Source organism: Cotesia glomerata, linkage group LG5, assembly GCF_020080835.1.
Source record: "Cotesia glomerata isolate CgM1 linkage group LG5, MPM_Cglom_v2.3, whole genome shotgun sequence".
Classification (NCBI taxonomy): domain Eukaryota; kingdom Metazoa; phylum Arthropoda; class Insecta; order Hymenoptera; family Braconidae; genus Cotesia; species Cotesia glomerata.
The window spans coordinates 24,799,892-24,826,368 of record NC_058162.1 but is presented as its reverse complement, the minus strand read 5'-3'; the positions used below and the strand labels follow the sequence as shown (position 1 = coordinate 24,826,368).

At 29.4% G+C, this 26,477-nt stretch overlaps 1 protein-coding gene and 1 long non-coding RNA gene across 2 annotated transcripts; one reads left to right on the top strand and one right to left on the bottom strand.

Annotated features, from left to right (window-relative positions):
• Positions 1-1,538: 1,538 nt before the first annotated feature.
• Positions 1,539-26,477, bottom strand: LOC123265591 (laccase-5-like). Its single transcript, XM_044729376.1, has 5 exons — positions 26,109-26,477; positions 12,075-12,565; positions 9,277-9,888; positions 5,557-6,406; positions 1,539-2,288 (listed from the first exon to the last, which is right to left on the bottom strand). Exons 1-5 carry the CDS (start codon positions 26,191-26,193, stop codon positions 2,116-2,118), a joined length of 2,211 nt encoding a protein of 736 aa, XP_044585311.1. The 5' UTR covers positions 26,194-26,477; the 3' UTR covers positions 1,539-2,115.
• Positions 6,315-11,742, top strand: LOC123265607. The gene is made up of 3 exons (XR_006509617.1): positions 6,315-6,440; positions 6,853-6,858; positions 11,727-11,742. It is a non-coding gene; the product is annotated as an uncharacterized LOC123265607 (long non-coding RNA).

Below are 26,477 nucleotides of genomic sequence, written 5' to 3'. Positions count from 1 at the left end.
ACCACTAAACTGAAAAAAAATACTTCCCTCTAAATACAAAATTTATCCTACAAACATTCAATATTATGAAGAATTAAACTGATTACCTACGTAGAAACAATTAAAAAAATTAGGAAAACGGTTGACCCTGAAGGCCATCCCTGCAACTTCCCGCTAATTCCATACTTAGGCGCTTAAAATTGCACCAATGGCGTTTTTGAGCTCTTCGAGCTCAAAAATACAATTTATGGGTTATTTTGAGCTCTCCAAGCTCAAAGAGATTGTTTTCCTATGCTTTTGAGCTCTTCGAGCTCAAAAGTCTGATAGGAATTTGGTGACACTATTTTTTGAATTTTTAAACCGCAATAACTTTTGAATGAATAAACCGATTTTCACGCGGTTGGCAGCATTTGACGCAGTTTTTCAAGCCTCACAAAAAATCTCAAATTTTGAATTGATCGCGCTAGGAATTTCGGAGTTATTCCGAAAAAACACTTTTTTCGGTTTTCTGTCGTTCACGATATCTCTCGAACGAATCAACCGATTTTGACCGGACTGGTGGCGATCGACGTGGTTTTTTGAGGTTAAGAGCTGATTAGTTTTTGGAATTGAACCTTTAAGCCGTTTAAAAGTTATTCCAAAAAAACCACATTTGAAAAAATTTTTTTTTTCAGTTTTTTTAAGATTTCTCAAAATTTATTGATTTGAATCGGTCCAAATAGTTTTCAAAATCTAAGTTTGGCCAAGCCCTTTCGAATGGCACCAACCGCGATGAAATCGGTCAAGCTGTTCAAAAGTTATAAGCGGTTCACATATTTTCACACACACACACACACACACACACACACACACACACACACACATACAAACACCGTGACAACCTCGCGGGGATAGTCAGGGAAGCTTCCTGTGACCTTCAAACGTCAAGATCTGATGAAAACTCGATTTTTGCAAAACGGGGTAAAAACAATAACTTCCCGATTTTTGAAAATCTTCGATTTTCTTAGCGGGAAGTTCAAAATTTGTTTTATTGTGACTGGTGGGACAGGCATTTGTGACTGGTGGGACAAGTACAAAATGTCTACATCAAGTTGTTTATTAAAAAGACTTTTATATTATTTCAACCTTAGAATAGGATAATTTAAAAAAACTAATTAAAAAACACAAATAAAGGATTGAGCATGCTGACAACACGATCTTGATAAACTTAGGTGTTAATTAATAACGAACATAAACAAAATTTGTTCTTAAAACTATAATAATAAATATGTTAATTAGTAACAAATATAAAATGAATTTATTGTTAAAATTATTAAAACAACATTTGACCCGGATACAAGTTAGTACGGCTGAAAAGTTACTAGGAGAGAATAATCGATTTTCTTATTGATCAAAAAAATTTTTTTTTACAAAGTAAATTATAAACTTTTAATAATTAAGACTAAATTAGAATGAATTAGTGAAATTTAAAAATTTTTGTCATTTTTCCATTTCAAATGGAATGCCCCATAATAAACCATAATCTAAAAAAACGGGAATAAAAATTAATAAAAAATATATATTTTAAAAAAACAACTTTATTATTAAAAAATAATTCTCAATCGAGAACAAAATGAATGACAGTCGAGAGTAGCAGGTTAAAATGAATAATAGCAATAGTATTTAATTAACATTAATTAATAAATTGGATTAAAAAATCGATACTCTATTGCGTTGTAAATTTTACACAATTGAATACACACATCACGCGCACTCAATTATTTAACACTCTGTTAGTAATTAAAACTATGTATATATATATATATAAAAAAAAAAAAAAAACATTAAAAATAAAATTATTATAATCATATAAATTTCCTACTACTCTGCATTTAATAATAATGTATGCATAATGTATACACAGTAATTACGCCTAGATTATTTACAGAATTACACAGTGTTAGAATAATATCGGTCTTTTTTGTTTTTCGAAGTTAAAGAAGCTAACTCGAAAAAACCTAGACCGTTAATAAATAATCCGCATTTGTAAATCCCATCGTGGACTTGAGGGACGAACGTACTTATTGGACTTGGACATCTTCCGCTAGACGATTAAACTATTTTACAAAAGTATTTCCTATTTAAAGTTACAGATCCTCAATGGAAGGGATTATCCAGTGCGAGTGGCGGCGTTATCGGTGGTAAGTGGTCACCGCAAGTCGGGAAGTTTGGTGGTACTGGTGGTAAATCTGCGTGGGTACCCACATGAAGCACCAGGTTCATCCCGATCACGATGTGGAACAAGAAGTGACAGTGGAAGAGCCAGTATCCTGTTTTTGGAACAAATTTTTAGGTTAGTTTAGTTTTAATTGGAGGTTAAGATGTTAAGAATTGCACACTTTTGATGGTTATGTTTAAATTTGGGGGTAATTGTAGATATTTGGTGATTTTTTATTGTAAAATGTTTAAATTTAATCCAATTCAGAGAAAAAATTTATAAAAATTAGAATATTTGGAGAATTTTCAATTTTGGAATTTTAATAGTTAGATTTAATTTAATATTCTTGTCGAATTAAAAAGGATAGAGTAGTTCAATTACTTTAAATTGTTCTAAGAATTTTTGAAATAATTGAATCTTTGGAACAATATAAAGAATTTAAATTCTCAAATTGTTCTAAGAATTTTGAGTAATTGTTTGAATTCGTAGAACGTCGAGAATTACAATTCTTTTTAATTGTTTGAATTGTTTTACGAATTAGAGTAGTTTAATTACTTTAAATTGTTCTAAAAATTTGAATTAATTGAATCTTTGGAACAATATAAAGAATTTAAATTTTCAAATTATTCTAAGAATATTAAATAATTGTTTGAATTCGTAGAACGTCGATAATTACAATTCTTTTTAATTGTTTGAATTGTTTTACGAATTAGAGTAGTTTAATTACTTTAAATTGTTCTAAAAATTTGAAATAATTGAATCTTTGGAACAATATAAAGAATTTAAATTCTCAAATTGTTCTAAGAATTTTGAGTAATTGTTTGAATTCGTAGAACGTCGTGAATTACAATTCTTTTTAATTGTTTTAATTGTTTTACGAATTAGAGTAGTTTAATTACTTTAAATTCTCAAATTGTTCTAAGAATTTTGAGTAATTGTTTGAATTCGTAGAACGTCGTGAATTACAATTCTTTTTAATTGTTTTAATTGTTTTACGAATTAGAGTAGTTTAATTACTTTAAATTGTTCTAAAAATTTGAAATAATTGAATCTTTGGAACAATATAAAGAATTTAAATTTTCAAATTATTCTAAGAATATTAAATAATTGTTTGAATTCGTAGAACGTCGAGAATTACAATTCTTTTTAATTGTTTGAATTGTTTTACGAATTAGAGTAGTTTAATTACTTTAAATTGTTCTAAAAATTTGAAATAATTGAATCTTTGGAACAATATAAAGAATTTAAATTTTCAAATTATTCTAAGAATATTAAATAATTGTTTGAATTCGTAGAACGTCGAGAATTACAATTCTTTTTAATTGTTTGAATTGTTTTACGAATTAGAGTAGTTTAATTACTTTAAATTGTTCTAAAAATTTGAAATAATTGAATCTTTGGAACAATATAAAGAATTTAAATTCTCAAATTGTTCTAAGAATTTTGAGTAATTGTTTGAATTCGTAGAACGTCGAGAATTACAATTCTTTTTAATTGTTTGAATTGTTTTACGAATTAGAGTAGTTTAATTACTTTAAATTGTTCTAAAAATTTGAAATAATTGAATCTTTGGAACAATATAAAGAATTTAAATTCTCAAATTGTTCTAAGAATTTTAAGTAATCGTTTGAATTCGTAGAACGTCGAGAACTACAATTATTTTTAATTGTTTTAATTGTTTTATGAATTCAATTAGTTCAATTACTTTAAATTGGTCTTAGAATTTGAAATAATTGAATCTTTAGAACAATATAAAGAATTTAAATTCTCAAATTGTTCCTAGAATTTTAAGTAATCGTTAGAATTTGTAGAACGTCGAGAATTTCAAGTCTTTTTAATTGTTTGAATTTTTTTATGAATTTGATTAGTTCAATTACGTTAAATTGTTCTGAAAATTTGAAATAACTGAATCTTTGGAACATTGTAAAAAATTGAAATTTTTAAATTGTTCCAAGAATTTGAAGTAATTGAACTATTTAAATAAGTAGAAAGTCAAGAATTTCAATTCTTTCAAATGTTCCAAAGATTCAAGTGGTTCAATCACTTTAAATTGTTCTATGAATTTGAAATAATTGAATCTTTGAAATATTATTGAATTCTCAAATTGTTCTAAGACTTTGAAGTTATCGTTTGAATTTGTAGAACGCTAAGAATTTCAATTCTTTTTAATGTTCTAAAGATTCAAGTTTTTTAATTACTTCGAATTATTCTTAAGATTCAAATGGTTCAATTACTTTAAATTGTTCTAAGAATTCGAAGTAATTAAATCTTTGGAACATTATAAAGAATTAAAATTCTAAAATTGTTCCAAGAATTTGAAGTTATTGAACTATTTGAATTAGTGGAAAATTGAGAATTTAAATTCTTTTAAATGTTCCAATGATTAAATTGGTTTGATTACTTCGAATTTTTATAAGGGGACAATTAGTTCGATTACTGTAAATTCTTCCGAAAATTAGAAGAAATCAAACTACTTGAATCTTGAGAATAAATCGAAGTAATCGAACTATTTGAATTGATAGAAAGACTATAATTTCAATTATTTTCAATGATCTAGTAAGATTCAAGTAAGATTACTTTAAATTATTCCAAAAATTTGAGTTATTTGATAATATTCTTATTAATTCGGAGTTATCGAACAATTTAAATATTTGGAACATTATAAAGAATTAAAATTCTCGAATTGTTTTAAGAATTTTAAGTAATTGTTTAGAACCTTAGAACATCTTGTTCTAAAAAAAAGATAAGTTCCAAGAACAAGATAAGTTCCAAGAACAAGAACAAATTCCAAGAACCTATCTTGTTCTAGGAATTCGAAGTAACTAAATCTTTGGAACATTATAGAGAATTAAAATTCTCAAATTGTTCGAGAATTTGAAGTTATTGAGCTCTTTGAATTAGTGGAAAATTGAGAATTTAAATCATTTTAAATGTTACAATGATTACAAGAACAAGAAGAAGAACAAGTTCCAGGAATAAGAGAAAGTTTCAGGAACAAGAACAAGTTCCAGGAACAAGAACAAGTTCCAAGAACAAGAACAAGTTCCAAGAACAAGAACAAGTTCCAAGAACAAGAACAAGTTCCAAGAACAAGATTTTATCTTGTTCTAAGAATTTTAAATAATCATTTGGAACCTTTGGAACTTATCTTGTTCTAAGAACAAGATAAGTTCCAAGAACAAGATTTTATCTTGTTCTAAGAATTTTAAATAATCATTTAGAACCTTTAGAACTCTTTAAAGTAATTGAACTACCCCAAATAGTTCCAAAGATAAAAACAGTAACTCAAATCATTTAAAACATTCCTACAAGATCACTCCCAAAAAAATTAAACTATCAAAAGTGCACAACCCAAACCGCAAAGAACCAAAAATACAAACCAGGATTATCAGCTCGGAATCTGAAGACAACATATCCATTGTTCGGCACAGCAATAGTATCCTTAGAAGGCGGCAAGTTAAACTCTCTGTGAAGAAGCCCACGTCTATCAAGATCCAGCGCGTGTTTCAAGTTGATCTTCTTGACATTCTTGTCAGGCGACCTTCCCATTCCCACAATATTGAAAGCGTATCCGTGAAGATGGAACGGATGCGAGAGATTAGGCTGCTGGACTTCATCAACCAGGACGACTTCTACGATGGCGTTGTGAGGAATATCAACCTTGTGCGTGCACATGCAGTTAGCTCCACAATCAGCGGGTCTGTTGTCTCCGTTACAAAATTGTTCTGGTGGGATGTCATCAATTTGCGACAGTGGAGGTGCTGGAGGAAAAGTGAAGGAAATTTCGTCGACCAGCGAGATTACATGGTCACCTGTGGGAGCTACCAAGAACCTGTTGTAGGTGTTGGGCTGGAAGACTTCTTCAGGTCTGTAGAACAAGAACCTGAAGGGCAGGAAGATCTTGACGTCGGGTCTGGCTTGCAAGATTCCTTCGTCAATTGGCTTAGCGTTCTTAAGTTGGTTGACACACACGGCGTCGTCACGCGGCATATTGCAGATAGCGTCAAGCGGGTTCAGAACTACTCCTTGAGGAAGACCAAGGTCGTATGTTGGTGGCTGGCTGGCTGGTTGGTAAGGTCCTCTCGCGTATCTGAGCACTCCTAACTGCTGAGCTCGTTTTATTCCACACTCTCCTAATCCACGGAGCTGGATCCAGTAAGCGCCGACTGGTTGGTCTGCGTTGATTACGAAATCGTAACGCTCTCCAGAGAAGGAGATAATTGTGTTGACCTGGAGAGAAATTGGGTTGATTTTTGAGAAAATTGTTAAAGAGGTTCTTTAAATATTATGACCCAGATTTTACTTTTTGTATTTGAGTATTTGAGTTTATTTTTTATTAATTACTTAAAAATTAATAGAAACAATTATTGTATTAGTGCGGCGATTATTATTTAATTATTGTATTTATTTAGTTAATAATTTTATATTATTGTTACCGAAGGTATGATTAAATTAAGAAATTAAGCGTGTGAGAAATTATTACGAAGCCGAGCGAATTAATTGTAAAAGAAATTAAAAGACTGGGAAAATTATTCTAAGTTCCGAACAAGATTTAGTATGGGAAAGCGACGAATGGATATATAATGAAAGAAATTGCGATTAAAATAATAAAGAATTGTGAATTTGACGAAACGAATGGATAGAAAATGAAGGAAATTACGATTAAAATAATAAAGAATTGAGTTTCGAAAATAAAAACTTAGAATTTGGCGAGACGAATGGATAGAAAACGAAGGAAATTACGATTAAAATAATAAATAATTATTTTTTAATGCTAGTTCGAGGACACCGGACAGGTGTCTAAAACGACCCTTCCGGTTCGTTACAAGAGAGTTAGGGGAAAAATGATAAACGCCTAAATTTATCGCGGAAAAGGCATCCAGTACCACTGAGACGATTTTCCCTATGGAGGCTATCCAGAAGGGAAAAACGCTAAGGAACTCAAGTTACCCAGAGTACGACTGTACCAAGGTAAGTGGAGCTCATCTCTTAAGGGTATTACGGACTCCCCGTACTCCGACCTTCTGTCAGGGTGCGGCAGGTGATCATAGTCGAGTAGGAGGGATCGAGCTGGAGGCTATCCTCTCGATCCTTGGGGTCGGCGATCCCCGTTTATGACCCTGGACTCCGGCGAGCAAATTTCGAGCCGGGGACAAATTAAATATATATATATAATTTTGGAAAACGTGGACGTTACAATATAGAAAGTTTTTTGGTGGAAATTTGTAATTAATGATTGAGAATGTCAATGCAGGCAAGAATTGAAATTAATTGTTATTGAAAATGTTAATGGAGTGAATAATTGATTTTAATTTTCACTGGGAAGGTTAATACAGTGAAAAATTGATAGTTATGGTCATCAGAAATGTCAATGTAACATGAAATTGACGTAAAGGTCAATAATAAGCAATATAAGTGTCAATGCAGTTAATAATTGACATTAATGATCAATGCTAGTGTCAATATACTAAAAATTGGCATTAAAGGTAAATATAAGTTTCAATGCAGTCAATAATTAACAAAAAAGGCCGCTGCAAGCATCAATGCAGTTAACAATTGACAATAAAGGTTAATAAAAGAGCCAAATTAGTCAATAATTGACTAAAAAGGTTGCTAAAAATATCAATGCAGTAAATAATTGACAATTAAGGTCATTATAAAGGTCGATGCAGTCAATAATTGATATTAATGATAAATGCAAGTGTCAATATACTAAAAATTGGCATGAAAGGTCAATATAAGTGTCGATGCAGTCAATAACTTACAAAAAAAAGGTCGATGCAAGTGTCAATGCAGTTAATAATTGACAATAAAGGTTGATGCAAGTTTCAATATATGAAAAATTGACAAATAAGGTCAATATAAGTGTCAATGCAATCATTAATTGATAATTAATTTCAATAGTAAAATTAATGTAGTCAATAATTGATTAAAAAGGTCACTAATAGGGTCAACGCACTAAGTAGTTGACAATTAAGGTCAATATAAGTGTTAATACAGTAAGTAATTGACAATTAATGATCACTAATAAGGTAAATGCACTAAATAGTTGACAATTAAGGTCGATATAAGTGTAAATGAAGTTAATAATTGACAATAAAGGTTTATAAAAGTGTCAATATACTAAAAATTAACTTAACAGGGCACTAAAAGTGTCAATACAGTCAATAATTGATATTAATGATCACTAGGGCCAGGAAGTTGGCGTTTTTTCTTTATTCAAATTTTAGGTTAAACATATGAATACTCATTTAAACAACTGCGAAAGTCCTGGCCCTAATGATCACTAAAAGTGTCAATGCAGTTAATAATTGATAATTAAGGTCAATATAAGTGTCAATGCAGTCAATAATTGACATTAATTATCACTAATAAGGTAATGCAGTAAATAATTGACAGTTAAGGTCGATAAAAGTGTTAATGCAGTTAATAATTGACAATAAAGGTCAATAAACATGTTAATAATTGATAGTTAAGGTCAATAAACGTGTTAATAATTGACAATTAAGGTCAAAATAAGTGTCAATGCAGTCAATAATTGACATTAATTATCACTGATAAGGTAATGCAGTAAGTAATTGACAGTTAAGATCGATAAAAGTGTTATTGTAGTTAATAATTGACAATAAAGGTCAATAAACGTGTTAATAATTGATAATTAAGGTCAATAAACGTGTTAATAATTGACAATTAAGGTCAAAATAAGTGTCAATGCAGTGAATAATTGACAATAATGGTCAATAAAAGTGTCAACATACTAAAAATTGACAATAAAGATCAGTACAGTCAATTATTGATATTAATGATCAATAGAAGTGTTAACACAGTAAATAATTAAGAACAATGATTAATATGAGTGTCAACCTTTTAAATATTGACAGTACTGTTTAATAAAAAAGCCAATTTACTAAATAATTGAAATCAATAATCAATAAAAGTTTAAATCCAGTAAATAATTGAAATGAGTAATTAATGCATTAATTTTGTCACTGTATTGTCATTAATCATTACCAAACATGTCAACAAATTGCTAATTGTAAGTTACAATAAATAATCAATACAAGTAAGTTGTAATTTAGTAAATTATCAATAATTCTTACCTGCACTGGTTGAACAGGTTCACCATCAGTAGCAATCAAAGTGAGTTCATGACCTTGGAAGGTGATCTGAGCTGGACAAACACTTCCGAAGGAGTTGATCAATCGGAACCTGTACCTGCGTCCAGGAGTAACAGTGAATACTTCTAGAGGCGTGTTGGTCATGAATCCAGTGTTGGGGTCCCTGAACTGGCCCTTTCCGTTGATCAAAACGGTTTCGGGGTCCTGGCCAGTGTTGACTGCCAATCTTCCGGGGAACCTTTCGGCAGCGTCCTCGTGCATCCAGTCACTGATGAGAACCACGTGGGTGGTCAAGTCGTAGTCGTACAAGTTGCTGTTGGGGTCCTTGCTGGGTGGTTGACGGACAATGACGCTTCCATAGAGACCGTCAATCTTCTGGAGTCCAGTGTGGGCGTGCCAGAAGTGGGTTCCTGCGTTTCCTGCCGTCCATTGGTACCGGAAAGTGTTTCCTTCCTGGATGGGACACTGGGTCACGTAAGGAACTCCGTCGTAGTACTGGCTTCCACGCTGCCAGACTCCGTGCCAGTGGATAGTTGCTTCCATTCCCTGCATGTGATTTTCTACGTCAACTACTACTTTGTCTCCTTCGCAGACCTAGAATGGAGAAGAAACAATTTAAAAAATGAAAATTTATGGTGAAATAATTCACTTTTTGGATAATTTAATATAAATCTAAGTATATTTTTTTTTTAATTAGTTAATTAGTTGCAATTAAAAAATACTTGATAAATATGAACGTAACTAGTGCGCAAAGTAATTTTTTTTGTACAGGGCAATGTTTTTAGCACGGGTCATAAGTTGACTTACTAATCTTGCTAAAAACATTTTCCAAAAATACAAAAAATTACTTTCTGTACTACTTGCACAATGTTTTTAGCATGATTAATAAGTACCGCTAGGATCCATGCTAAAAACATCAAAATTTATGAGTAAGATAAATGGAACAGTAGTTATATGGTCTTAAATAGTGTGCAAAGTAATTTTTTATTTTAGGGGCAATGTTTTTAACACGAATTTTAACTTCACTTACTAATCTTGCTAAAAATATTGTTCTAGGAACAAAAAATTGCTTTCTGTACTACTTGCACAATGTTTTTAGCATGATTAATAAGTATCGCTAGGATCCATGCTAAAAACATCAAAATTTATGAGTAAGATAAATGGAACAGTAATTATATGGTCTTAAATAGTGTGCAAAGTAATTTTTTATTTAAGGGGCAATGTTTTTAACACGAATTTTAACTTCACTTACTAATCTTGCTAAAAATATTGTTCTAGGAACAAAAAATTGCTTTCTGTACTACTTGCACAATGTTTTTAGCATGATTAATAAGTACCGCTAGGATCCATGCTAAAAACATCAAAATTTATGAGTAAGATAAATGGAACAGTAGTTATATGGTCTTAAATAGTGTGCAAAGTAATTTTTTATTTTAGGGGCAATGTTTTTAACACGAATTTTAACTTTACTTACTAATCTTGCTAAAAATATTGTTCTAGGAACAAAAAATTGCTTTCTGTACTACTTGCACAATGTTTTTAGCATGATTAATAAGTATCGCTAGGATCCATGCTAAAAACATCAAAATTTATGAGTAAGATAAATGGAACAGTAATTATATGGTCTTAAATAGTGTGCAAAGTAATTTTTTATTTTAGGGGCAATGTTTTTAACACGAATTTTAACTTCACTTACTAATCTTGCTAAAAATATTGTTCTAGGAACAAAAAATTGCTTTCTGTACTACTTGCACAATGTTTTTAGCATGATTAATAAGTACCGCTAGGATCCATGCTAAAAACATCAAAATTTATGAGTAAGATAAATGGAACAGTAGTTATATGGTCTTAAATAGTGTGCAAAGTAATTTTTTATTTTAGGGGCAATGTTTTTAACACGAATTTTAACTTCACTTACTAATCTTGCTAAAAATATTGTTCTAGGAACAAAAAATTGCTTTCTGTACTACTTGCACAATGTTTTTAGCATGATTAATAAGTACCGCTAGGATCCATGCTAAAAACATCAAAATTTATGAGTAAGATAAATGAAATGGTAATTATGTGGTCTTTAAATATTTTTCAATTAAAATCGAACCTCTAATATCCATAATTTATTATTACAATAAATATTTCGCATTTTTTATGACTTTGAAATTGATTGTTAATTTAATAATCATTAAATCCATTACTATCATATTTTACTTGTTGAATTTTCACATCAATAGTGCGCAAGGTAATTTTTTATTCGAGAAATAATGTTTTTAAGATGGATATTAACTTTACTTACTAATATTATTAAAAATATTGTTCTTGGAACGAAAAATTACTTTTTACACTACTTGCACAATGTTTTTAACGTGGTTAGTAAGTTCCTTTGCGACCCATGTTACAAACATTGAAATTTATGAGTAAGATAAATGAAACATTAGATATATAGTCTTTAAATATTTTTCAATTAAGATTGCACTTATAATATCCATAATTCATAATCACAATAAATATTTCATACTATTTGAACTTAAAAAATTGATAATTAATTAATGATAATTAATAATGATCATTATAACTGCTCTTATACTTTACTTGATAAATATTTGCATAAATAGTGCGCAAAGTAATTTTTTCTGAACAAGGCAATGTTTTTAGTACGAAATAATTTTACTTACTAATCTTGTTAAAAATATTGTTCTAGGAACAAAGAACTGCTTTCTGCACTACTTGCGCAATATTTTTAGCATGATTAGTAAGAACATTTCTAAAAATATCGAGAACTCTACCTGTATACTGGGTCCAGGAATCATCCGGTTGGCCGTGAGAATTCCTCGTTCGACTCCATCAGCCAAAACACACTGACAGTGACTCCAGACGGTGTTGGTCGCGTTTGGAGTGCAGACTTGACAGGCAGCTCCCAGAACTGAATAGTACTCTAGCGTGAAGTGGTAGTAGCAGATTCGGGGTGGCTCTCCCTCGCGACAGGCACGTGCGCATTCGTCAGGAGCTGACAAGGAAGGGTTCCTGCGCAGTTCCGCGGTTGCGCGCTCGCTGTAGTCCAGAGGGCGCGTCCGAGGCGGTCGTACGGTGGCCCCACGGGTTCCCAAATCGTCGATTCCACCGAACCCGCTTTGGAAGGTGCTGGATATTGGGTGGGTTTGCACCAATCCGTGCCCGGCGGAGAAGAAGTTTGAGTTGTCATCTTGGCTGAAGATGTTACCTGTCTTTATTGCAGGGCTCCAGAATGAGGAGGCTGCTGTTTGATCGGCTGCTACTTCTATAAAATTTTTGTAAAGTTAAACTTTTTGAGAAAAACTTTTTTTTTTGGTTTAAAACTAATGACTGTACAAAAATTTTCATAGAAATCAATTTTGTTGGAAATTTAATTTTCTACAAGTTTTAGTTGAAAAATTTTTTTGTAAAATGATAATTTCAAAAATTACCGCTTATTGAAAAACTATATATGTTTTTTATAAATTGAGAATTTGAGTTAACATTAGAAACAATTTTTTTCTAAGATCTCAAGTTTAAAAATGACAACTTATTAAACTACTATGTGTACTTTTCTAAAATTTTAAACCATTTAAATTTACTGTATCTCTCAAAATTTAATTCTTTCCATAAAATTTCTTTCTTTAAAAATTGTTCAAAGTAAAATTTCCTCCAAATTTTGTACCATAAACTTTTTTTTTTTTAAATCAAAAGCAAAAAAAATACGCCGATTTCAAGGATATCCACGCGAAGTAGTCTAATTTTTAAAACTTCCTGAAAATTTGTAAATTTAATTCTACGTAGCCTAATAATTAATAAAAAAATTAGGAAAACGGTTGACCCTGAAGGCCATCCCTGCAACTTCCCGCTAATTCCATACTTAGGCGCTTAAAATTGCACCAATGCCGTTTTTGAGCTCTTCGAGCTTAAAAATACAATTTATGGGTTATTTTGAGCTCTCCGAGCTCAAAGAGATTGCTTTTCTATGCTTTAAAGCACTTCGAGCTCAAAAGTCTGATAGAGATTTGATAAGACACTATTTCTTGAATTTTTAAACCGCAATAACTTTTGAATGAATAAACCGATTTCTACGCGGTTAGAAGCATTTGACGCAGTTTTTCAAGCCCCACAAAGAATCTCAAATTTTGAATTGATCGCGCTAGGAATTTTGGAGTTATTCCGAAAAAACACTTTTTTCGGTTTTCTTTCGTTCACGATATCTCTCGAACGAATCAACCGATTTTGACCGGACTGGTGGCGATCGACGTGGTTTTTTGAGGTTAAGAGCTGATTAGTTTTTGGAATTGAACCTTTAAGCCGTTTAAAAGTTATTCCAAAAAAACCACATTTGAAAAAAATTTTTTTTCAGTTTTTTTAAGATTTCTCAAAATCTATTGATTTGAATCGGTCCAAATAGTTTTCAAAATCTAAGTTTGGTCAAGCCCTTTCGAATGGCACCAACCGCGATAAAATCGGTCAAGCCGTTCAAAAGTTATAAGCGGTTCACATACTTTCACACACACACACACACACACACACACACACACACACACACACACACACACACACACACACACATACATACAGACACCGTGACAACCTCGCGGGGATAGTCAGGGAAGCTTCTTGTGACCTTCAAACGTCGAGATTTGATGAAAACTCGATTTTTGCAAAACGGGGTGAAAACAATAACTTCCCGATTTTTGAAAATCTTCGATTTTCTTAGCGGGAAATTAAAAATTAAAAAACAGTAGAATTCCGGGATATTTAATCAAATAATTAAGTTTGAAAATTGTAATTTTTACATGTAGGTAAATAGAGATTCCACCAGCCGTGTATTTGGTTAAGAATTTAATGCAATTAACGATTTAAAAAAAATTTTATTTTCATTGAATTTGATTGAAAAAATAATAAGATTTCGATTAAAACAATAAAAAAGTATCTTTCCGAACGTATGACGGAGATATTTTATATTTTTTATGAAAAATCACTCGGAACTTGCGTTCTTTAAATTCTTGTATTTGACTTGGCAACACCGCTTGCGCAGTTACTCGGCGCATAAGTAACCGCGGTTTTTTAAATGCTAGAAGATCTAAGTCATTTTAGTTAGACAGTAAACATAAATAAATTTGAAGGTTAGGGAACTCTTGCGGTGTTGTCAAGTGTATACCGGTAATTCAGAGTGCTATATTTTTTTATTGGTCAATTAAATGTTAATAATTATTTAATGAGTAAATTTGTCGGAAATTTCCTCAAAAATGTTATTAATTAATTTAAAAATTAATTTTAAGATGCATAACAAAAGTATTTCTACGTATTAATTTTTTATAGCCATTTTTTACACTAGGAAGGTACTTGGGTCGCCTTAAAATCCCTAAATCTTTAAAATTAAAAATTAGCTTTCCAATGGCCTCTATACAATTAATTAACGTTCAATAATAACCGAAAAATATAATTTAATTTCCTGACTGAATTTTTTTTGCTTCGAAAGAAAGTTAAAAAAAAAAATAAATAATGAATATAAATATAAATAACAAATGAACTATTTAACGAAACTATATCGTGAAATTGTATTTGAGCCGGTGATTAAATTTTTAGGACGATTATTAAAAAAACGGTCGGGCTTAAATTATATGATAAATTAAAACGGTTTATTTATTTTTAAAACGAAAGCGTGTGCTGCGACCTTGACCGAGGGAGCTGAAAGAAAGAGATGTAAAATTTCCTTTTTCATTCATAATAAAGATATAAAGCGACATAATAACAGGATCGAATGTTTTTTAATTATTTTTGTTTACTTTTAACTAAACGCTCCTGTTATTGTTGTCGTCGATCTTTTTAAAATTAAATATCATTTTATTTGATATTTACAATTTACATGTTATTTTGTTTTCAGCTCTTAATCCGCCTCACAAGATGTGAACGCGGGAACCGTGACAATCGGGAATATCATCAGTCACGGTAAACAAGAACAAACTGAGAGTAATTTCAGTACGGGCCGTTGCCGTTCGCGCATAACTTTACTACTCGTAAATGGCTTTAACGCCAGCTTAAATCTATCTGCAATAAGAATTTGCGACTGATCGAGAAAGTGACCTCTTATTTTTATATCTGTCCTTAGAAAGTTCAAAATTTTTTAATAAACTTTTTTTTCCAGCAATTTTTCATCAATTTACTGATTTTCTACTATTTATTATAATGTTTTTCTGATTAATTATCAAATTTATAGATAATTGTGTCCATTATTGCTAAAAATCAACCTTAACTCTGTTTTCACAAATTGAAATATACTTATATTAAATATAAGGCTGTAACTTTTGAACTATTGAATTTAGAAAAAAAGGATTCAGATGAAAATTGTGCAAAATTGAATGATCTACAACTTTTGTTTTAAAAAGGTTTTTTTTTTATAAAACCAACACTGAGAAAACAATTTATTTGAATCAAATGAGACTCGTTTAGTATAAAGAAATCTCTTAATTAAATCCCACCAATTAATACTTATTTGACACAATTAAATGAATTTATTTGAGACAAAGATATGGTTTCAGTATATTTATTTGAATGAAATAGTTATTTGTTCATAGAACAAATATTTCTTTAATATTTTAAAATCATTCATTCAGTCCAATCAGATTTGTTAACTATAAACAAATGTGATTTTTGAATGTCGATAAAGAAATCATGCTCTGTAATATAGTAAATAATATCTGACATATTTTTAGGGTTATCAAAGCAATGAGGATGAGTTTATTTATATAATTTATATTGGGGAATCTTCTAATAAACTAAAATTATTAGATCCGAGTTGGATTTTGATAGTTTTTTTTTCCATTATTAAATTCATCAAAAATTTATGTATATATACAAAATTACTCAATTATAACAGGCAACGATAAAGGTATTAAAATTACGATAACTCAAATAGCGAGAGTAGCGACACAAACGTCTTATGATTTATTTCAAACAAGATTTATTAACTATTAACAAATCTTATTTGAATGAAATAATTTGGCGAATTCAATCAAATAAACCGAAACAAAATAATATTCAGTTGAAAATAATCCAAATTTAAATCTAACGAATTTGTTCATATTAAAAACGTATTTTTAAGTTATTTTGAATAAATCTACGAATTTTAATCAAACAAACTGTTTTCTCAGGGTGTATTTATTTCAATGAAATACTTATTCGTTTATAGAACAAATATTTCTTTAATACTTTAAAATCATTCATTCAGTCAAATCAGATTTGTTAACTATAAACAAATGTGATTTTTGAATGTCGATAAAGAAATCATGCTCTGTAATCCTAATATAAAATTGAGATGAAATGTATGTGGCATCAAACTATACGTAACGTGATTGGTCGAATATATCATAAGCATGAAAATATATGCAAATGCTACAGTCAGGCGCGCGCTTGCGCGCGCAAATTCAAATTCTAGTCCTATAATAAAATTGAGATGAAATGTATGTGAAACCAATCTATTCGTGATGTGATTGGTTGAAAATATTTATTCTCATTCTGATTGGTTGAAAGTGAATATAATATACATAAACGACACATAAATATATCATGACAATAAATATGAGGCGCGCGCTTGCGCGCGCAAATTTGAATTCTAGTATAGTAAATAATATCTGACATATTTTTAGGGTAATGAAAGCAATGAGGATGAGTTTATTTATATAATTTATATTGGGGTATCTTCTAATAAACTAAAATTATTAGACCCGTTGGATTTTGATAGTTTTTTTCCATTATTAAATTCATCAAAAATTTATGTATACATACAAAATTACTCAATTATAACAGGCAACGATAAAGGTATTAAAATTACGATAACTCAAATAGCGAGAGTAGCGACACAAACGTCTTATGATTTATTTCAAACGAGATTTGTTCACTATTAACAAATCTTATTTGAATGAAATAAATCGGTGAATTCAATCAATTAAACCAAAACAAAATAGTATTCGGTTGAAAATAATCCAAATTTAAATCTAACAAATTTGTTCATATTAAAAACGTATTTTTAAGTTATTTTGAATAAACCTACGAATTTAAATTAAACAAACTGTTTTCTTAGTGTATTGTCTACTGTCTACTTATCGAGTCCAAAAAGTAAAACAAATAAAATTCAATCTTACGAAACAATATCATAATATTGTTCTTAGCATTTTTCATTGTCCGACGCGTGAATACTGTATGGCACCTTTGTACATTATATATTGTATCACCGATATACAATAAGTTTACTTTCAGGACAGGAGATTATTTATCTATCGGCCGAGGGCCAATATATCTCCTTGTTACTACATTTCTGCATTACGTGCGTTTCTGCACAACATACTGTTATATAGAATGTAACTATGGCTATAAACAATAATCACAGGCATGTAGGCCTCAAGATTTAATGTTATTATTATTGTTACGGACTAAGGATACCTTTATACCTCAGCCTAAGTACACGCAACGTAGAAATGCTTCTGGGCAAGTTGTTTGATACGATAAAACTCTGTTTGTTGTTATTAATATGTTGCATTATCCGAGAAAGGTGACACAGTTTGCGGTTAAGGTTCAACTCACTCTATTTTTATTTTTCTTTTTTTTATACAGCGCATTCTCGAGTGTCGGCTATTTATTTTCTGTCATCTAAGACTTTGTTAACACGGAATATTTATTATTTATTTATTTATTTATTTTTCATATATATTGTTGAAAATTTAAGAGTTTTTTTTTTGTAATTTAGAATGAAAATTGGAAATTAAACGGACTATTTTTGATTGATTTGAAAAAGACGTTTTGAAAGTTAAGAGCGGGAGTTTTTAAAGCGGAGAAAGTGTTTTGTCGTCGTCTGAAAATAATTTTTTTTTGGAAAGTATATTTAGTTGTTAAAATAGGTGTAACTTGAGAACTAAAAGGTTTAAAAAAAAGTTTTAGAAAATTTCATTTTGTTTTAAGCTTTCTTTTCTAAACACAATATTTTGAAAAATACAGCCATTTTTAGAAATAGCTGAAATATTAAATTTTTGAAAAGCATATATTAATCAATTTATTATTGAACCAAAAAAAATTGTTATAGAAATTAAAACTAAAATTGAATAATTTATTAAATTAAATAATTGAAATTTTTAAATTTATATAATAGTTCTTTGGAGGACTGTTACTTTTGAACTCTTTACTGAGAAAACAGTTTGTTTGATTTAAATTCGTAGATTTATTTAAAATAACTAAAAAATACGTATTTAATATGAACAAATTTGTTTGATTTAAATTTAGATTACTTTCAACCAAATACTATTTTGTTTTTGTTTAAGTGATTGAATTCGCCGATTTATTTCATTCGAATAAGATAACAAATCTCGTTTGAAATAAATCATAAGACGTTTGTGTCGCTACTCTCGCTATTTGAATTATTGTAATTTTAATAACTTTATCCTCGCCTGTTATAATTGAGTAACTTTGTATGTATACATAAATTTTTGATGAATTTAATAATAAAAAAAAAACTATCAAAATCCAACTCGGATCTAATAATTTTAGTTTATTAGAAGATACCCCAATATAAATTATTTAAATAAACTCATCCTCTTTGCTTTCATTACCCTAAAAATATGTCAGATATTATTTACTATATTACAGAGCATGATTTCTTTATCGACATTCAAAAATCACATTTGTTTATAGTTAACAAATCTGATTTGACTGAAATATATGATTTTAAAGTATTAAAGAAATATTTGTTCTATAAACAAATAACTATTTTATTGAAGTAAGTACATACTGAGAAAACAGTTTGTTTCATTTAAATTCGTAGATTTATTTAAAATAGCTTAAAAATATGTATTTAATAGGAATAAATTTGTTTGATTTAAATTTGGATTACTTTCAACCGAATACTATTTTGTTTTGGTTTAATTGATTGAATTCACCGATTTATTTCATTCAAATAAGATTTGTTAATAGTGAACAAATCTCGTTTGAAATAAATCATAAGACGTTTGTGTCGCGACTGTCGCTATTTGAGTTATCGTAATTTTAATACCTTTATCGTCGCCTGTTATAATTGAGTAATTTTGTATATATACATAAATTTTTGATGAATTTAATAATGAAAAAAAAACTATCAAAATCCAACTCGGATCTAATAATTTTAGTTTATTAGAAGATACCCCAATATAAATTATTTAAATAAACTCATCCTCTTTGCTTTCATTACCCTAAAAATATGTCAGATATTATTTACTATATTACAGAGCATGATTTCTTTATCGACATTCAAAAATCACATTTGTTTATAGTTAACAAATCTGATTTGTCTGAAATAAATTATTTTTCATATAACTTGCATTGAAAATGCGAGTTTCAATGCCTGTTGAGCCAACCGAAACTAGACAATTTCAGACCAATGCGACTGTGCCGGGCAGGAATCAATTATTTCTTCCCGGCGGACAGAAAATGACGATTTTCTGTCCGCGAGGTGAAGTTGCAGCTTTATAATTGTCATTCTAACCGTTAACTGTACTGACATATTATAATTCTGTTATTAAGCACAAATAAGAATGATAAAAGAAAACTTGTCAATTTACGAATAATGTTTGATAAAAATAAACTATTACTTTCTATTTTATTATGTTTTATAATAAAATGGTATTTTCGCTGTTCGTCTGAAACTATCTAATTCTGGTTGGCTCCAGACATTGAAACTAGCATTTTTAATGCAACTTATATGAAATAGTATATTACATACCTAGGCCAGTAAAATAAGAAAAGTCTCAGATCACATGTAATTGTTGGCCGAGGCGAAGCCGAGGTTGACAAACATGTGATCTGAGGCTTTCTTATTTACTGGCCAAGGTGTGTATACTATTTTTCTGCTCGACGTAGCCGGAATGTGGCAACTTTGTTTAGCGCAGCGGCCAGAAAGTTGCCACTTTCCGGCCGGAGGGCAGAAAAATATAATGTGTGACGCGGGATGAAACACGATTTCAGACCGAGTGATGTCAGCCCTCGCTTCGCTCGGGCAGGCAACTTCACTCTGGTCTGAAATCGTTTTGTTTCATCCCTAGTCACACAATATACTATTAAAGTATTAAAGAAATATTTGTTCTATAAAGCAATAACTATTTCATTCAAATAAATACCCTGAAACCATATCTTTTTCTCAAATAAATTCATTTAATTGTGTCAAATAATTATTAATTGGTGGTATTTAAATGAGATATTTCTCTATACTAAACGAATCTCATTTAATTCAAATAAATTGTTTTCTCCGTGTACAATAATAAATTCTAAGAACAATATTATGATAGACTTTCGTAAGATTAAATTTTATTTGTTTTATTTTTCTGGACTCGATAACTAGACAGTAGACAATATATATAAATAAGTATCATATGTTGCGCTACTTTGTCGTATCATATCAATTATTTGCACTATGACTATGACCATTGTAATAATCCGGTAATAAAATAAATACTGTTATGTTACTTCGCGAAATACCTGTTATTAGTTTTAATAAGATGTTTTTGCTGCAAACACTTGTTTAATAAATTAATTTTTTGCAGGAAATTTCGGATAAAAAAGTAAAAGTAGTTTTTTTTATAGACACGCAAATTGTTTCTGCCGCGGGCTAGTTTGCGAAATTAACGGATATTTATTCGGAGATTAAGAATGAGATTTAATTGTAAATAACTAATGTAAATGTTTTTCGATAGATCTAATGGCGTGTGTCTGCTATAAAAATCGGTGTCACGGTTTCTGCATCAGTTACCACGTTGTGCTCTTTCTATCTCTATTAGATATCGTGTGTCACGTACTCCGATGGCTATCGGCCGCAGCTAAGGATATTTAAAACATTTCACGTTACTTTCATACTCGATGATTCGACAAAATAAGGAAATAAATAAAGTAGATTTAGGTGTTTAGTTAATCGGAAATCTTACGGTGATTTATTGGTTTTGCTCGAGCCGGGAATCGAACATTGATCTTCCGTGTTGGGACTAGTTGGATTGAACTTTATACCGTTGGTTAATCTAGAGAAATTTTTATATTTTGTTTATAGTTTCTGTCATGGAAATTTTTGTAAAATAAATTACTTTTTAATTTATTGTAAGATTGATTTCAAATTCTGTACGGCTGTTAGTTTTTTGCTACTATTGAGGTTTTTAAAAAAATTTTTTTAATTATTTGATTAGTTCCCAAGATATTGGCTCCGTACATCCGCACAATTCTTTCTGTACGGATCGTTTTTTCGCGATAGCTTCTAAACTAATTGTTCAAATTATTTCTAATTTTATGGAGATCTTAAGCTTAAAATACACTTGAGACCTTAGAAGAAATTTTTATAATCCGTTGACTACTTTCCGACTTACAAAGATGTAAAATTATAGTCTAAAAATCTTTTTTGCAATAACTTTTGAACTAATTGTTCAATTGTTTTCAAATTTTGTAAAACTGTTAGTTTTTTACTACCATTGAGATTGTTGAAAGAATTTTTTTAATTATTTGATTAGTTTCCGAGATATTGACTCCGTACATCCGCACAATTTTTTCTGTACGGATCATTTTTTCGCGATAACTTCCTAACTAACTGTCTAAATTATTTCAAATTTTGTAGAGATCTTAAGCTTATAATACTCTTAAGACCCTAGAAGAAATTTTTATAATCCGTTGATTACTTTCGAGTTACAAACATGTAAAATTATAGTCTAACAATCTTTTTTGCAATAACTTTTGAACCAATTGTTCAATTGTTTTCAAATTTTGTAAAACTGTTCATTATTTGCTACTATTAAGGTTGTTCAAAGAATTTTTCTAATTATTTGATTAGTTTCCGAGATATTCACTCCGTACATCCGCACAAATCTTTCTGTACGGATCGTTTTTTCGCGATAACTTCAAAACTAATCATCCGAATAATTTCAAATTTTGTGGAGATCTTAAATATATAATATGCTTTCGACCCCGGAAGAAATTCTTGCAATCCGTTGATTACTTCCCGAGTAGTTAAATTTCTACCGAAATTCATTTTAGAAACTAAAAATTCCAGGTCAATAGTAATAGTGTTTTCTTCCTTTAAAATTATCGAATTACATAAATAATCACAATTTTTGGCATTAAATAAAAGATTAATGATCAATGTAAATATCAGCGCATAAATAAAATAAAAAATCTCTGAATAATGCATTAAAAAATGATTTACGACGAGATTAAATAAATTAAGACATTAAATCGAAATTCGGGTTATTTTTTTTGTCTCGTGGAAATAAACATCTACCGGAACGGGAACGGGATCGGGATTGACCTTAAAATTTGGTCAAGTGCAGTAATGTCTATAAGTTTAAGTTCGAGGCTGTTATTTATTTATTCATATGTATTATTTATTTATTTATCCATTTAGATGTATTTGGAGTTTAGTTTATTAAAGCAGTCCTCAAGAAAGTTGACTTGCTGGTTTTGTTTGGTCACTACGGAGTCCGAGTAATAAATGTTTTAAAGTGCTAGAGGGACATTAAGAGCCGGAAGATAGCTGATTTCTACTCATACGTTAATACGCGGTTAATATTCCGTCTCTCTCGCTCTTAATGACCGCGGGACGCCCTAAAGAGACGCGGACATGTATATAATGTCGTAAAACTGGCAAATCTTTCTCAGGAACACGCAACTTGTAGTTGTGCAGCAATCCAAAGAGAAAATACCTAGATGTTTTCTCCACAGTTTTCTGATGTGACAAGACAACTTCCGATTGTTGAAGAAGAATTTCCTGTCATTCTTTGATCCTGTTATTGTTTGGATAATGAGGCTCTGATTTAAGACGGGAGATAATCCTTTTTTTATTCAGAGTTACAATTACTGACAGTTTTTTGCGATTTTTTTTATTTTGTATTAGTAATTTTGGAACTGCTTTAATTATGTAATGGATGGTTTTAGAGATAAATTTTTGAACAAAAGTTGTAGAGAATTCAATTTTGAACAATAATGGATTTCGTAAAAATTTTTAAAAAATTAATATTTAATCAAATGCTCAAAAGTAAATTAAGAAAAAATTTTGGAAAAGATTTTTTAGTTATTTAAAGGCTCTAACTTTTGAACTATCAATTTTAGATGAAAAAGTTTTGATCAAAAGTTATAAAAAATCAAATTTAAACAATTTTGATTTTATAAAATTTTTTGTAGGTCTAATATTTTAAAAGATATAGCTTCTTTAATTATAGAATTCAAATTCTATAAAAAAAAGGAACAATTTTGGAAAAATTAGATAGTTATTTAACGAATCGTAATTTTTGAACTATCAATTTAAGAAAAAAAAAAAGGTTTGAACAAAAGTTGTAGAAAATTAAATTTTGAACAATATTGATCTGTTAAAATTTGCAAAAAATCAATATTTTTAATTTTATGGATGATTTAGTGAAAGGTTCAAAACTAAATTTAGAAAAAATTTTGGGAAAAATTTTATAGTTGTTCAAAGGATTTAACTTTTGAAGTATCAATTTTGGAATAAAAATTTTTTAACAAAAATTGTAAAGAATTCAATATTGAAAATATTAGTCTTGGTAAAAATTAAAAAAAAAAATCAATATTTTTAACTTTATGACAGATTTGATTATAGGCTCAAAAGTAAATCTAGAAAAAAATTTGGAAAAAATGTTATAGTTGTTCAAAGGATTTAACTTTTGAAGTATCAATTTTGGAATAAAAAGTTTTAAACAAAAATTGTAAAGAATTCAATATTGAAAATATTAGTCTTGATAAAAATTAAAAAAAAAATCAATATTTTTAACTTTATGACAGATTTGATTATAGGCTCAAAAGTAAATCTAGAAAAAAATTTGGAAAAAATGTTAGATTTTAGATTTGATAATTGTTTAAGAGCTCTAACTTTTGAAATAACAATTTTAGAGGAAGAAGTTTTGAACAAAAATTATAGAAAATTGAATATTGAACAATTTTGATACCTTTAAAAATTTTTTGAAGTCCAATATTTTGGAAGATACAGCTTTTTTAATTATAGACTTTAAATTCTATGAAAAAGGAGCAATTTTGAAAAAATTAGATAGTTATTTAACGGATCGTAACTTTTAAACTATCAATTTTAGAAAAAAAAGTCTTAACAAAATTCGTAGAAATTCAAATTTTGAACAATTTTGATATCTTCAAAAATTTTTGTAGGACCAATAATTTAAAAGATATAGCTTTTTTACTTGCAGATTTTAAACTCTATAAAAAAGGAGCAACTTTGGAAAAATTTGATAGTTATTTAACGGACCGTAACTTTTAAACTATTAATTTTACACTGAGAAAAAAAAGTACTACTCTCGAGAAAATTTTCTTGTCACAATATATATTCTTAATAATTTTTAAGAATATATTTTCTTGTCTCAAAAATTAATCGAATTAATCGAAGTATTTTTTGTTCAATTCAAGTGAACCTATTTATTTGTTAATCTATCAAAATTAATGCCAACATTTTATTATCATGATAGATATTGATATTGTTTTGTTAAAAAACCAAAATTTTTTTTAACGATTCTTAAGCTAAGAAATTTTTTTCTGGACAAAAAATTTTTTTTTTCTTAGAGTATAGAAAATCAAATTTGGAACAATTTCTTTAATTACAGACTTTAAACTCTATAAAAAAAAGGAGCTATTTTGGAAAAATTATGTAGTTATTTAACGCATCGTAACTTTTGAACTATCAATTTTAGAAAAAAAAATTTAAAACAAAATTTGTAGAAGATCAAATTTTAAACAATTTTGATATCCATAAAAATTTTTTAGGACCAATATTTTAGAAGATATAGCTTCTTTAATTACAGCCTTCAAACTCAATAAAAAAAAAAGCAATTTTGGACAAATTATGTAGTTATTTAACAGATTGTAACTTTTGAACCATCAGTTTAAAAAAAAAAATTTTCAAACAAAATTCGTAAAAAATCAAATTTTTGTCTAACAAAAACTTCCTATGATCAATATTTCAAAATTTACACCCATTTTAATTAAAATCCCTTTCTAAAAAATCACAACACACAATTTACAAACAATCTAATCTGCAGTTCCAAAGAAAAAAAAATTTTATCCCAAAATCAACATCTAATCACATCCATAATTTCCCGCTCTACAAAAAATTCATAGTTTTTCTCTTCCAAATTCTACACAGAAAAAAAATGATCTTGAATCAAGTATATAATTTTGAAGAACTTAATAATCTTAATTTAAAGAAATTTTACTCGATTTAAGAATTTTTCGTTTTAATTCAAGCCAATTCCCCTCTTCAAAATAATATTTTTGGTTCAAGAATTTTTCTCTTGAATCAAGTTAATTTTTGAAAACTCAATTTTTTAGCGCTCTAAATTTGTTTTTCAGTGTATAAAAATGTCCTTAAAATCTTTTCCAACCTTAAATTTCATCCCATAACCCAGAAAGCAAACTCCTCCAATAATCTCTTTAAATACCACCATCATTGACATTAACTCCCTATCTAGACCACGAAAACATGCCCTGACATATCGAGATCGTGCCCAGGAGTGCGAGGTCGTCTTATGACCCGATCTTTTCCATTTAATTACACTAACCTAGCCTAACTGAAACGATTCTACTTAAATTCTCCTTTACAAAGCCCAGAAATTAAAAATCTAACTCTTCCGTACCGTTAAGCCCGTCAAGTAGGTTCACATTGGCGCACGTGGATCTCGAACAGGTGCTCGATCATTAACGCGCTAATTTATCTACTTTCTACAAATATCCAGCTCTTACTTTAAATAAAACAATAAAAATTTCCAATCCGCACAAAAAATAATTTTTTCACTCCGAAAAAAACTCACCCTTTTTTTTTTTACTTGACTGTACTCGCGTTCCCCAACACTCCACTAAGAGAAGAGTCAGAATAATGGCACCCAGTAATTTCATTTTAAAAATAAAAAATGTAAAATCTTCGGAATAATCGATAACAAACAGTACTTTCAGATATAGGAATGCCTAGAACTGTCTTAGACACGTTCTCTCCAGCAACTGAGGCCACTGCACAGTTGCTGTCACTTTTCTCCTACGCTTACTTTTGATTTCCCTGATCGGGACAACTCATTGGCGCAATACCGTTAACAATCACCAGGAGTCACTGTTAAATACATGAAAAAAAAAAATAAACTTCGACTATCCACTAATTTTAAAATTGAACCACTTGGTCCTTAGAC

Coding starts and splice junctions, on each gene's coding strand:
- LOC123265591 (XM_044729376.1), bottom strand. CDS start 26,193: ATGAAATTACTGGGTGCCATTATTCTGACTCTTCTCTTAGTGGAGTGT. Junction 9,889..12,074: donor TTCCTGGACCCAGTATACAG/GTAGAGTTCTCG, acceptor TCTCCATTCTAG/GTCTGCGAAGGAGACAAAGT. Junction 6,407..9,276: donor AACCTGTTCAACCAGTGCAG/GTAAGAATTATT, acceptor ATTTCTCTCCAG/GTCAACACAATTATCTCCTT.